Source organism: Glycine soja, chromosome 15 (genome assembly GCF_004193775.1).
Source record: "Glycine soja cultivar W05 chromosome 15, ASM419377v2, whole genome shotgun sequence".
NCBI lineage: Eukaryota > Viridiplantae > Streptophyta > Magnoliopsida > Fabales > Fabaceae > Glycine > Glycine soja.
Window position 1 is genome coordinate 48,347,465 of NC_041016.1, and position 13,269 is coordinate 48,360,733.

General features: G+C 29.2%; 1 protein-coding gene across 1 annotated transcript; it reads right to left on the reverse strand.

Annotated features, from left to right (window-relative positions):
• Positions 1-1,345: 1,345 nt before the first annotated feature.
• Positions 1,346-5,641, reverse strand: LOC114386653 (cold-responsive protein kinase 1-like). Its single transcript, XM_028346689.1, has 7 exons — positions 5,384-5,641; positions 4,414-4,558; positions 4,081-4,187; positions 3,749-3,959; positions 3,377-3,614; positions 2,683-2,833; positions 1,346-1,951 (listed from the first exon to the last, which is right to left on the reverse strand). The coding sequence occupies exons 2-7, from the start codon at positions 4,481-4,483 to the stop codon at positions 1,577-1,579; spliced, it is 1,152 nt and encodes a 383-aa protein (XP_028202490.1). The 5' UTR covers positions 4,484-4,558; positions 5,384-5,641; the 3' UTR covers positions 1,346-1,576.
• Between the last annotated feature and the right edge of the window lie 7,628 nt (positions 5,642-13,269).

Sequence of the window (13,269 nt, forward strand, 5' to 3'; positions counted from 1 at the left end):
ACCCGTCAACGACAATTCTTTTTATATGCTGAAGTCTTTTCAGTGTTAGTAAGATTAGGATCAATTGATAAGGATATTTTTCGAAGATGAATCTCATAATTGCCATAAATACTTAATTGTGAGAAGCATCTTTAAGCAATTATGTTATTTTCTCTTATTTAGAACAATGTTTGGTTAAGTTAGTTGTAATTTGATAAGTACTTCGTTTTTCAATTTTATTAATCTCTTTTATAGGTTGCACTTAATAAATTGATGGAACTTTTTGTAGGAATGGAGATTGGATAGAAAAATAATTTGGAGCAAGGAATTTTGACGTTTGAAGAAGGAGCCTCCGAGCAAGATTCGCTTAAATGAATTCACTCAAATGAATTAGCCATTTTGGAGAATTTGAAATCTTGGGGAATCCACTTGAGCCATTTTTATTCACTTAAGTGAATTGTGACTAAAATGCTAGGATATTTTGGCTTGTTTATAAAGGATTTACCCCGTCATTATGAAGATATTGGCTTCGTGAATACATTGTTTTGTCAAGAAAATAATCTCCCATTGCTCCTTTCACTCATCTTTTTCCTCCATTATTGTATTTTGGATGCTATGCATGGAAAGGAGTAGCTGAATTTCTTCATCTTGTTCTTCAATATTAATGTTTTATTTTCGTGTTTAATGCTTGTTATGATTTAAGCTTGTTTTTATGATAAGATTGTCATTAAAAAATATTCTCTTTATCTAAAACTGAAGTAAAACTGCAAAAATAATGAGTGTTTGGTGGAGGAGAAATTCCATGTAAAACTATGAAGTTGTGTTGTTTTGAGGAGTTCGGATCAGATTATGAAATAATATTGAAAAGATGAAAATAATATTTGAGTGTTTGCTGGAGGAGAAATAAGATAAAATAAGTTTTAAAATGATGAAATTCCCTTGTAATATTTCATACTTATTTTCATTCATATCTCTCTTATTTCTTCTATATTTCTCTTTAACCAAACAACTCAACTTCTCATTTTATTTCTCACCAATTTTCATTCTCCATTTTTTATTTCCATCTACATTATTTCTCCTCTCAATACCAAATACACCCTTAAAGTTATCTCTTGCAACGTTATTGCTGAGTGTGTTTTTAACCATTCCCACTCTCCAATGTTCAACAACACTTTTCTCACAGTGAATTGGTGTTGAATGTGATCCACGGAGATGCAAACACACCCTAAATCTGAATTCCTTGTTCAAGACAAATCAAATGACATCGTGTGAAAAATAAAAAATGTGTGTCTATAATCTGAAGTTCATATGGACTTACAAAGGGCTTTTTTTTGTGACGGTTTTTGGTTTTGAGAAAGACAAATAATGAGACAAGCAGAATACATAGAAAACTAAAAGATCTTCAAATTTATCATCGAACACAAACCCCGTTTATATTTACAGAACAGCACATAGCAACTTCCTAGTCATGGAGGACTACATCCAGGAAAAAAATCACTCAAAAAGTATCTAAAAGGTTGCAAAATTTACATGAGATACATGCCTAAACAAATCAAAACATTTTTTTTAGTAAAGGACAAATCTTATTGATCAATGTTTACATGCTTTCATCATATATTGCTGCAAAGGTAGTAGTTGTGGCAAATGACATGGTACTATCATGGTTGTCTGAAGAAGAGGTTGTATACATAGATGAATTCTTCATATCAATACTACTTTCTTCGTTCCTTCTAACTTTAAGGTCCATAAAATCAGAAATTAAGGCAGGTTTTGTTATCTTACTGTCATTAACATCCATTTTTCCAGTGAGCATCTTGACCACAGAAGACATCGATGGCCGGAGCTTCGGGGATTCTTGAGTGCAAAGAAGGCTAATCTTCAGAAACTTACAAGCCTGCTCAGCATCGAATTCCCCGTTTAGTGATATATCCACCAGTTCAACCAATTCCTTTCGCTCATAAAGGTCCCATGTCTGCAAGAACAGAAGCTAATTAAGAGAAGGTCCATAAATCTCATATAATCCTTTAGAATATGATCACACTTATGCAATGAAATGACAGCCTAGAAAAAAAAAAGTGAAGTTAGCAATTCCAGTTTATGTATGATAAGACTTTCTTCTCGAGAGAGGGACAACAGACATAGTCCTTCAACATTCTGATAAAAACTGGATCAAAACACACTCTGTCATGGTAAATCTACTGTACTATTCTTCTGCAGATACTGATAACAATCTGAAATCAGTACCTGTGTGGAGGATTCACAACCATATTCAAAGAACTGAAACAAAAAATAGATAGCACAGTATTTGAGAGACCCTTTGCCCTCCCTCACTCTTAACTAATTTTTTCCAACCAGTTCCCTTGATTGTTTCTCTTGCAATCTATTATATCAACATGCCCTCCCTGAGCCCTGGATTCTCTGTGCTCCTACCTAATATGCGCCTTAGTAATAGGTGGCTTCCTAATATATTCCTATAAGAATCTTATAGGGAGTTAAAACCAAATAGGGAGCTAAACTTTTACATGTAGATGAGCACATATAGGTCCATTAAACATTTGGGACTTCAGGTAAGTAATTACTAAATGAATATGGTGAATTCATGTTTAGTTAGAATAAATGAAGATTGAATAAGCAAAACTGGCTGTAAGAATTGATGCTAGTAAAAGATACGCCAATACGATGGAGAATATGAGACATGCATACCCTCTCCAGAAGAAATTGTTCTTCTATTGGTAATCGTGAGTTTATGTTACATCTTCCACTGATAATTTCCGCAAGGAGGACGCCAAAGCTGTAAATGTCTGCTTTCCTTGTTAGCTTCCCCCCTATCGCATACTCTGGTGCCAAATAACCTCTGAAAGAAAACCATGCATTGATGCATCAGCAAATTTCTGATATAAAATAGGTGATTAAAAACTGTTACATGCTTATGAAAACAGAAAAAGAGAAGCATTCCTCTCTACCAAGTAAGAAGGGAAAAATATAGAGTAAATAGTCATATATAACATCATAATATCCTAAAGCAAATATGAAGTTTTCATTAACATTCATTAATAGTTTGGTAGCACTGTCAAAGATCTCGGGGATTTTGTTCAAACAGATGAAGTTGGAACCAGTCAGATTATGTGTACATTGCAGTTTTTGAACTAAATATTAGTGCACAGGACTGACTCAATCTTGTGTCACCACTAAAACAGTATATTATACAGGATGTGATCAGTCTTGTTAACATCGATGTGCAAGTAAAAGATCTTGAATATGAAACTTGGAAATTGAGGGGGAGGGTTCAAGTCTTAAAATTTGGAATTGTGAAGTTTTCTTTACCATTTCAAGGGGAAAAACAAAACAAAATAAAAATTTTCCAACTTCTTCAGTGAATGTAATTTACAATACTTACAATGTTCCTGCTACACGTGTGCTGACATGAGTCATGTTTGCTGGAATAAGCTTTGCAAGACCAAAATCTGAAATCTTGGGTGTAAGATCTTTGTCAAGGAGGATATTGCTTGCTTTTATATCCCTATGAACAATATGAGGCCTCACTTCTTCATGAAGATAGGCAAGCCCACGTGCAACCCCAATGCATATTTTACATCGAGTTCCCCAATCAAAGTAGAGACTATTGTGACCTCCACCTATAAATAAAGAGAGCGAAAAAAATTGATTAAAAAGAATGAGACAACTTTCCATGTTTCATGCTAAGCATCAACAGAAAAATAGACAGTTACCCAAACCAAAAGAAGAAGAAGAAAAAAGAAGCAGCATTTACCTAGAAGAGTTTGTGATAGGCTGTTGTTCTCAAGGTAATTGTAGACTAATATTCTGTTATTTTTTTCCACACAGCAACCATATAACTTGACCAAATTTTCATGCTCTATCTCGGAGATCACATTAATCTCTGTCAAGAATTCCTTCACCCCTTGTCTTGATTCAGCTGAAAGAACTTTTATTGCAGCAACTTTTCCATCTTTAAGCCGTCCCTGATCATGCACCATAATAAGTTAAGATTTCATTATCAATTTTGTCATCCATAAGAAGGAGGAGGAAAACACAATGATCAGACCAATTGGTGTGATGATGCATGCAGCGTGGTCTAATTACCTTGTAGACAGAACCAAAACCACCCTCTCCAATTTTATTGGCTGGACTAAACTTTTCAGTGGCATTTCTTAGTTGTTTGTAGGCGTAGAGTTTAACATTATGAATGCCTGAAATATTTAATCAAAATAAATTCAATTAGTCTAAGTATCTAACATTCAATTCAGAACCTGATATTCAATTGAAATCTAATATTGTAAGTAGACTTTTTTTATCAATGTATCATATAACAGATATCTCAATTCAAGTCCCTAGAAAATTAATCAAATTTAAGAAAGTATACAATGCCATCTTGGCATAACCTACTTTAATTGGTATAGCATGTAATTAAGTTACCTTCATCAATTTCTGGATCGTGTCTCGCTGAAGAAGACGACTTACTGAATAATAAAGGAAAACAAGTCATAACTGAATTAAGTACAAGTAGCTTCAAATATCAAATGGTATCAATTGCTTCTAATGAAATCACTTCCAAGATCACCTGGTTGAACCATAAAAGTGTTAACATTTTGACGAACAATAAAGTGGAAAGTACATACAATTAATTGATGATAAAAGATAATGCAAAAATCTCAGGCCTTGCAAGAGCATAACAAAGTACATTCATAGTTTTCCATAGCAGGTCTGACATACATAATTGATAACTCAAGTTTTGCCACAAGTGTTCTCAAAGCCATACCGTAAGACACAAATAAAAAAATAAAAAATAAAAGATGCAAACTGATAAAATTGATCAAAAGCACAAGTCTCTCTCAGTTATCAACTCAAATCATGCCTTCTATCCTCACTCATTTAATAACGTTCCATTAACCATATGAATTATAAATCCATCTCAACCTCGGAATTCAGAATTTTCACAAATATTGTTGCTCAACACTTAATAGTTCAATATTTCAAATGAAAACCGTGCTTTTGACAATTCCACAACTTCTCATGCTCTAACCTCTAAGTGCTATCCTTTGCATCTCAAACTACACTTAGGGACCAAATGTTAATATCTTCACACAAATTCAATTTTGTGCAGCTTTTTCACAGCTCAAAGAAGATCAATAATGAAAAACTGAACTAAATTCACCAGTGGCGGAAACAACATTAAGAAACCAGAACTCAACCCCAAAAAACCAAAAGAACTTCTTAAAAAAAGTTCAGAACTACCACTTCCCACAAACCAAAAAGGAAGAAAGATTGCAACTTTCCCAAGGACATAGGAGAAACAAAACATACCACAAACCCAAGATCAAAGGGTACCCAAAAAACAATAAAAAAGAAAGAAAGAAAGAAAGAAAGGAACATGAATGAAACAAACCTCAGAAGTCAGAAGGTGGACGAGGAAACAAGTGAAGAAACAAAACAAAGATGGTTTTTTATAGAAGAAGTTGCAGAGAAGACTCAGTTGAGAAAGCGTGGAGATGGAGTTGAGTTGTGTGGTTGTGTTGGTTTTATCAGTTAAGGTTACATCGTGACCATGATCAAGATGAAACCATGAACCAACGCGTACACAGCGTACTCGCTTTGAATCTTCTATTTCTTTCCTTTTCGTACACGACCAAGACCAAGGCGGTTTCAACTGTTCGGTGTCTCATCGTACACCTATAACTAACAAACATGTTTCTGTTTTCACACTATCAAATGGCTCCTTTTCACACTCTTAATTAAGCATAAATTGTATAAGGGTGTTACTAATTAATGTTATATTAATTAAGGAATAAAAAGAGTAAGTATTAACTGTGGAAATAATAAAAAAATATTAAAAATTATAAATAATATAATTTTACGTATTTTAATAAAAATTTCTTTAATTTTTTAATTAATACTCTTGTCATTGTGTAATTAAGTAACTATGACGCATAGGATTATGCTTTACTCTTATTTTAATTTGACCGGTACGAATGTCTTTACTGTACATTGTAGGTCTATTTCTATTGTAATGGAAAATACATGAGCCGTTTTATGGTGTTTGTAACTTCTTTTTTTTTTTCAGAAAGTATAAATAGACTATGCTGTAAAGTAACTTACTCGAAGATTTATAATATCTATGGTTAAATTTTGGAAATATAAGTTCGAATTAAAATATATTATAAATTTTTGTTTGAAAGAATGAGTTTACTTATAGTTTTTGTTCTCAAGATAAGAAATTGTATTTTTTAATCTATGTGAAAGAATTAAAAAAGAATATTTTTTAAATTTGAGAAACTAATCCTTTTCGAATGGTTTTAATAGGTGTCTTTGGTTTGCATTTTTATTTTCTGTTTTTATTTTTTAAAAACTGTTTTCATTTTTAAAAGATTAGAATTCTGAAAATATGTTTGGTTTGACGGCTTGTTTTCTGCTTTCAAAAAATAAAAACACTCAAAATCTCAAAAAGAAATGTATTTTTAGATTTGCTTAAAATTACATTCTTTGACATCACATTTTCATTTTAGACCCAAATGAGATTCATGATTTCAACTGAAAACACTGGAAACGAGATTTTATTGTTTTCAGTTTTTGGTTCGTTTGAAAAAAATTTCATTAAAAATATTTTCAAAAATCCAATCAAACGTATTTTCATCACCATCTTCTATTTTCATAATCTTCTATCTTAGAATTGCTGTTTTTTTTTTCTATTTAGTTCCTCCACCACAGTAAATTTCAAATATGATATACTTTTTAATTATTGGGAGAATATGATAACTCTTTCTGATCAAGAAAATAGTTCCCCGTTGTTCATCGTGCATTGTATGATTGCACGGATATCATGTTGCGACGACCGATTTTAAATCTGAAAATTAAAAACCCCTTGTGTTCTTATTTATTACTATGAAGATGTACTGATGTACGAGGATGGAATGTAAACGTATGGAAGGAAGTCTTTGTCCCAAGTGATCATGCATGGAAATGCATGTTTGACTTAAAATACTTAACATATATTTATTTTTCTCATTTTTCTTCCTATCTTTCTCTTGAATTTTTTTTATTATATCATATGAAGTATCTTTCTCTTCCTTTATTTTTACTCTCTATTCTTTCTTTTTTCCAACCATATACCTAAAAATAAGATATACATTTATCATCTCTCATTGACATTTAAAGAAAAAAAATTGCCCATTGACTTGGAGTTTGGAGCTAGGAGAGTTACGAGTTAAGTACTACTCTGTTTTGCATTTTAAATAGTTCTCTGTACTGCTACATTCCCCCCCCCCCCCCCCCCCCCCAAATTGAATGACAATTACACACACGAGTTTCTTCGAATTTATCATATGTTTGGTATTTAAAAAAAAGGAAAGAAAATAAGTAAATAAGAATAAAAAAAGTTTATTTTTTCTTTCTTCTTATTTGGATGAATAAAAAGTATGTACATAAATAACACATATACTATTAATAAAAAAATGTTAAAAATAAATATATTTTGGTCTTTTTATACATAGAACAACTTTGGTTACTACTAGAAATTTCAACATAGATGAGGATTTCCTACGAATTTTTTTTCCATATTAAAATCTGTAGGTAACTTATTCTTGTTGATCCTATAATCTGCAGGAAATTTTCTGTGAAAAATTCACATAATGTTTTCTTGCAAAGAAAAACACAAGAAAATTAACAGATAATGATATATATTTGAAAATTTGAATTTGCAGGAAATTCCCTGTGAATTAAAATCCATAGAAATGCTTAATGTTTCCTACTAATTTTTATAATTGTAGGAATTTTCTTCCATATTTAAATCTCAATTAAGTCTCTTAGGTTTTCTCCTACTCTAGGTATTAATATTTTACAAATTTGGTTTTTCGGATCCCAATTGAATTTCTTGGATTTCCTTATTAACAATAAGGCTTTTCTATTTTGATTTCATCTAATATTTAACACATCAATTCACTCTAAATGGAAAGACATAACTACTTCTTCTGTTGTTCATTGATATCATAAAAACAATATTTTACCAACAAACATTATGAACACAAGAATTAAATTGTGTTTTATGCGAATTGCATCTAATATCTTCCATTATTTGACATTACTTAACCCTTATTGTAACACGATTGTATTGGTATCTATGGATATCAGATGCAATTTGAAGAAAATATAAGGGATATAGGTTTAATTTACTTAATAAATTATAAATAATATTATATATTATATAAAATAATATATTAATAAAATTAATTAAATGCTATCTTAGTATTGATGTTATCACTATTCTCATTAAAATTGGAATTTTTAATTATAATTTTGTGTTTTTAGTTTTCACAATTCAAATGTAGAAATTATAATTTTAAAAACTTAATTTAGTCGAATAAAAATAATGATATAAATTATTATTATTATTATTATTATTATTATTATTATTATTATTATTATTATTATTATTATTATTATTATTATATACATTAAATTTGGAGTACATTGGAAATAATTATAGAATTTTTTTAAGATAACATAGAGTTATCAAAGTGCAAATTACTAAAAGTACAAAAGGGAATGAATGTAATTTACTCTTAAAATAATGCAAGAGAAATTATAATTACACTTCCTCTAACACTCTTTTTTTAATATTCTTTATGTGATTAATTGAAATTTGTTAAAAATCATCAATTTTAGTGGGATCCCACTTATTATTTAATGATTATTTCTCATGATTTAGATATAAGATTTACTAAAATTGATAATTTTAAAAAATTTCAATAAATCACGAAGAGAGTATCAAAGATAGTATCACTAACATTTCTCTTAATGCAAACATATCACCTGCAAGCATAGTTTAAAAACCCGATCTGACCCGATTAGTCGGATCGGTCCGATCGAGACCCGGTGGCATAACTAAGCCGATTTGGTTATTGGACCAATCATGCATCTGGTACGGGATGACCCAGTCAGTTTGGGATAAACCCGGTGACCCAAACCGATTTTTAAAATAAGTTTCATGTAAAAAACAAAAAAACTCTCCAAGGAATTCAAATTTTGAATGAAGAGTCACAACTGTTCGAGAAAATTAACTGTGTAATCGATTATACTAATGCTGTAATCGATTACTAGAGAGGATTTTCAAGGAATATTGCCAACCATCACATCTTATCATTTGGATTTTGAATGGCCATCAAAGGCCTATATATATGTGTGACTTGGGATGAAATTGATAGAGAGTTTTGCTTGTTCAAAATATCTTATCATCTCAAAAGAAAATGAGAGAGATTCCAAGAGAACTTCATTGTCAAATGCTTTCTCAAAAGAAAATCTTGGGCAAACACCTGCAAATCCATTAAGAGTTCATCCATGGACATCAATTGTAATATCATTTTCTTCAAAAGAAAATTCTTATTTCTTTCTGCTCATTCAAAGAGATTGTTTAAGGGACCGAGTGTCTCTTAAGTTGTAAGGAATGCAGAACATAAGGGAAGAGTTTTTCTTGTCTGGTTCAAACTTTGTAAAGAGTTTTTACAAAGGGAGTGAAAAATCTCAAGTGGGTTGCTTGAGTATTGGACGTAGACACGGAATTTATCGAACCAGTATAAAACTGTGTTTGCATTCTCTCTTCCCTTATCTTATTTTTTTTGTTGCAATCAATTGTATCTTGCATGTTTAAAGAACATTATTAAATTGATTACTGCTTCCTCTGCATTCTGAGCCTATCCATCTTAAGTTATTGAGGCCGCTAGTCCAACAGAATAAAATTTAAATTTTGAACTATTTTTCACATAAAACTTATAATAATACTATATTTTGCACCAAATGATATTGATGTAACTCAGTAGATTATATACCTATATCTGTGGACAATAGATATGTGAAAACGCAGACATCGGGGAGCGAGGTTGTGTGGTGGCACGGTGTCGCTCAATCAAGATCATGTGGCTTCCGACAAGTATAAACGGAAAACTTTGTAATCCTAGAATAAAAGAACAAAAGAGAAGGTAAGGAAGCAACGTGTTCTTGGCTTCTTGCATTCACAAACCGGATTTATCCTCCAACTTATTAAATTGTTAATATTTTACTAAAAACATTAAAGGAAATAATGTATTACAACACCTTTCTTAATTGTCAAATTATTTTTCTACTTCTTAATATATATATATATATATATATATATATATATATATATATATATATATATATATATAATTTATATTTTGATCTGTTCAATTCGATTTTGATTCAACCCAAACTGTTTGGACTGATTTCAATCAGTTGAAAGTTGCGGGTGATTCATACCCGTAAATATTCCTATTAAATATTAGTATTATATAAAATCAAGATAGAAAGAGAAAATTTAAGATATCTAATTAGTGTAATTGAAATCTCATGAACCAAAGTAATATAATTTTGAATCCCGATATCTAAGAAACTAAATATATGATTTAATTCAATAAAATTTATTACCTAATAATTTAAATTTACAATAAATATTTAAAAAAAATACGTAAGCTAGATTTTTTTTTCCGACTTAATTCAGAGCATAACTCAACTGTTTCAACGAACTTAATGCAGTAATCACGACCTAGAATATTTCTTAATGCACACCAAAATCGTGCTTCAATACTGATTAAAAAATAATTAACTGAAAAAAAAAATCATGCATCAATTTGTCTCCGCTGACTAATATCATGATAGTTGCACGGATCTAACCATTGGCACACCATTTGATTAATATATTAAACATTTTTTAGTCTTTACACCTCTTTGAATTTTTTTATAATTTTAATCTTTATAGAATTTAATTTTTTTAAAAAAATCTAAATTATTACCATTTAATAGAAACGTAATATTTATCTATCTTAAATTAGTAATTATTTTAAGATAATATAAAATAATATATTTAAATACATATCCTGTTTAAAATGTGATAATATGAAGTTTTAAAATTCTAAAATTCATAAAATCTAAAACTAAAATTATATTAAAAGATTATATATTTTAAAAATCTAATAATAATGTACAAATAGTTTTTAAAAAAATTATTTTAATCTTGATGAACAAATCTTTGTTGATATTCCTACGTGCTGTGTGTGCCGCGGTTACACATGTCCTTATCAAATTGAACTGCATATTCAACGCCACTTGTCATTCGGTTTGAAAACAAAATATGGTGGTCAATCAACTTCATGACTTTCGTACAACTACAAGATTCTTGATGATAGGCAACAGATATACTTTATCAAATTAAAATAAAAAATCTAACCTTATAAAACATATAACATACACAAATAACAGAACCCTTTCTAGTATCAAAACTAACTCATATTGCTTTTATAGCTACTAAATATAAATACGTGACTTGTATCTTTTAATAAAGTTTAAAAACTTGATTTTAGATAAAAAAAAAAAAGTAAATTATGTTGACCCATTTGATATCTAGGTATTCAAGAATCAATAAATTTTACTCTGGTCGTCCTTTTTATCTTTGATTACTCGATAATTTTTACAAGTACAAATTTTATCTTTTATAGGTCCAAATTTTTTTTTACAAAATAATTCATCTTTTTTGAATTTATTGGTTTTATAATGAAAAGTTATAATTAATTTTTTATGATAAATTGATAAAAAAATAAATAATTAGGTTATTTCGGTTGATAAGTGACGTATTAACAAAATTCATGAGTTTCTTAATTTAGTATTAGCATTTTAATTTGGGAATTTTCCTAATTAATAATAAGAAAATGTAAATAAATTCTATTTGATTTTGTATAAAACTCATCACCCTTAATATTAATTAAATAGCAAGAGGTGAGAAATGTCTCCAGCATAACTTGCTCACAATTGCCGTACAAAATATACGAGTTGGCTAAAATGTTCAAGCATATCTTTGTTGACGGATCAGCACATCGCCGTTTTCTGGAATTTCACGGCTGATTTCACAAAATTTGTTGAAAAATTAGTTAAAAATTAAAAAGTCAATTAATATTAAAAGCCAAAAATTAATAGTTAAAAGTTAAAAAATTAGTTTATTAAATTATAAATATTTTATAAAACTAATTATTGTAGGTGAAAAGTATAAAATAATAATAAAAATAATAAAATTATGATTCAGTTAAAATATGATAATAAAAAATTGAATAAATATATTAAAAATAAAAATAAAAAAATATAAAAAATTAGAATTCAGAAATTAACATTTTGAAAAATTTTACTTTATTTCAAAAAACACTAAAAATTATTAACAAAATACTTAAAAAAATTATTTAATGAATAATCAAATACATTTTTTTAACTAATATATAAATTAATAACTAACTTGTTTTTTCTATTTTTTTTATTCTACTAACTTTCTTTATAATTTATTGTATTTTTAACTCCATCAAAAAAAAATTTCTCTATTCAACATCAACGCGTCCCGCTTTTGAAAATAAAAACATCAACATGTCAATATTGACCTTTGTTAACTTTTTATTATTTTAAGCACATCAAAATTTTCATGCAAGAATAATCTACCAGTTGAAGTCCTTCAATCTTGCTTTTGTTAAAATATTTCATCAGAACATTAAATCTAATTTCTCACCACAGTCATTTAGAAAATTCATGTCTAGTTTGCTTACTTGAGGATGTTATTCAAGTTCATCATTCATGGACAGGGCTTTTTAATTTGTACAACATCAGAGCCATTTGACATTCTAATAAAATAAAATTTAAAAATAAATTCAACCAAATACTCTAGTAAAAAAAAATCAATTGAAGATGCATCAATTCATAAAATGAATATAATTAAAAGATATAAATTCACTAAACATATATCATGATGTTCCTTAACAAAACATACTTACCTATTAACATACAAATATTCTTTCAACCATAGATAATGGATAGATTCAATCATGCAACTCATCCTGCCGATGAACAACATGTAAAAAATTAATAATAAATTTTTTAAAAATACATTTTTATTTTGTAGAATGTTAAGATCAAAGAGCCCAAAATAAAATTAAATAAAAACCTTTGCAGAAGTGTAATGAGAAATAAAGAGGTAGTGCAAGGTGACACATAAAAATCTTGAATGGCGAGATAGTGTCTCATGAGGTCATTAATCAACGTGAGCTAGTTTTTGGTGGGTGCCTAGGTAGGTGGTGATGGAATGACAAACGCGTGATATGTATTGAAGGTGCACACTAAAGGGCAAGTGAATTCATATAGTGTAACTATTGAACAATGATTTTTTCACAAACCTTTTACTCTTTCTATTTTTTTCCCTCCAAGTAATATTTGATAACTAAAAATCATGAGACT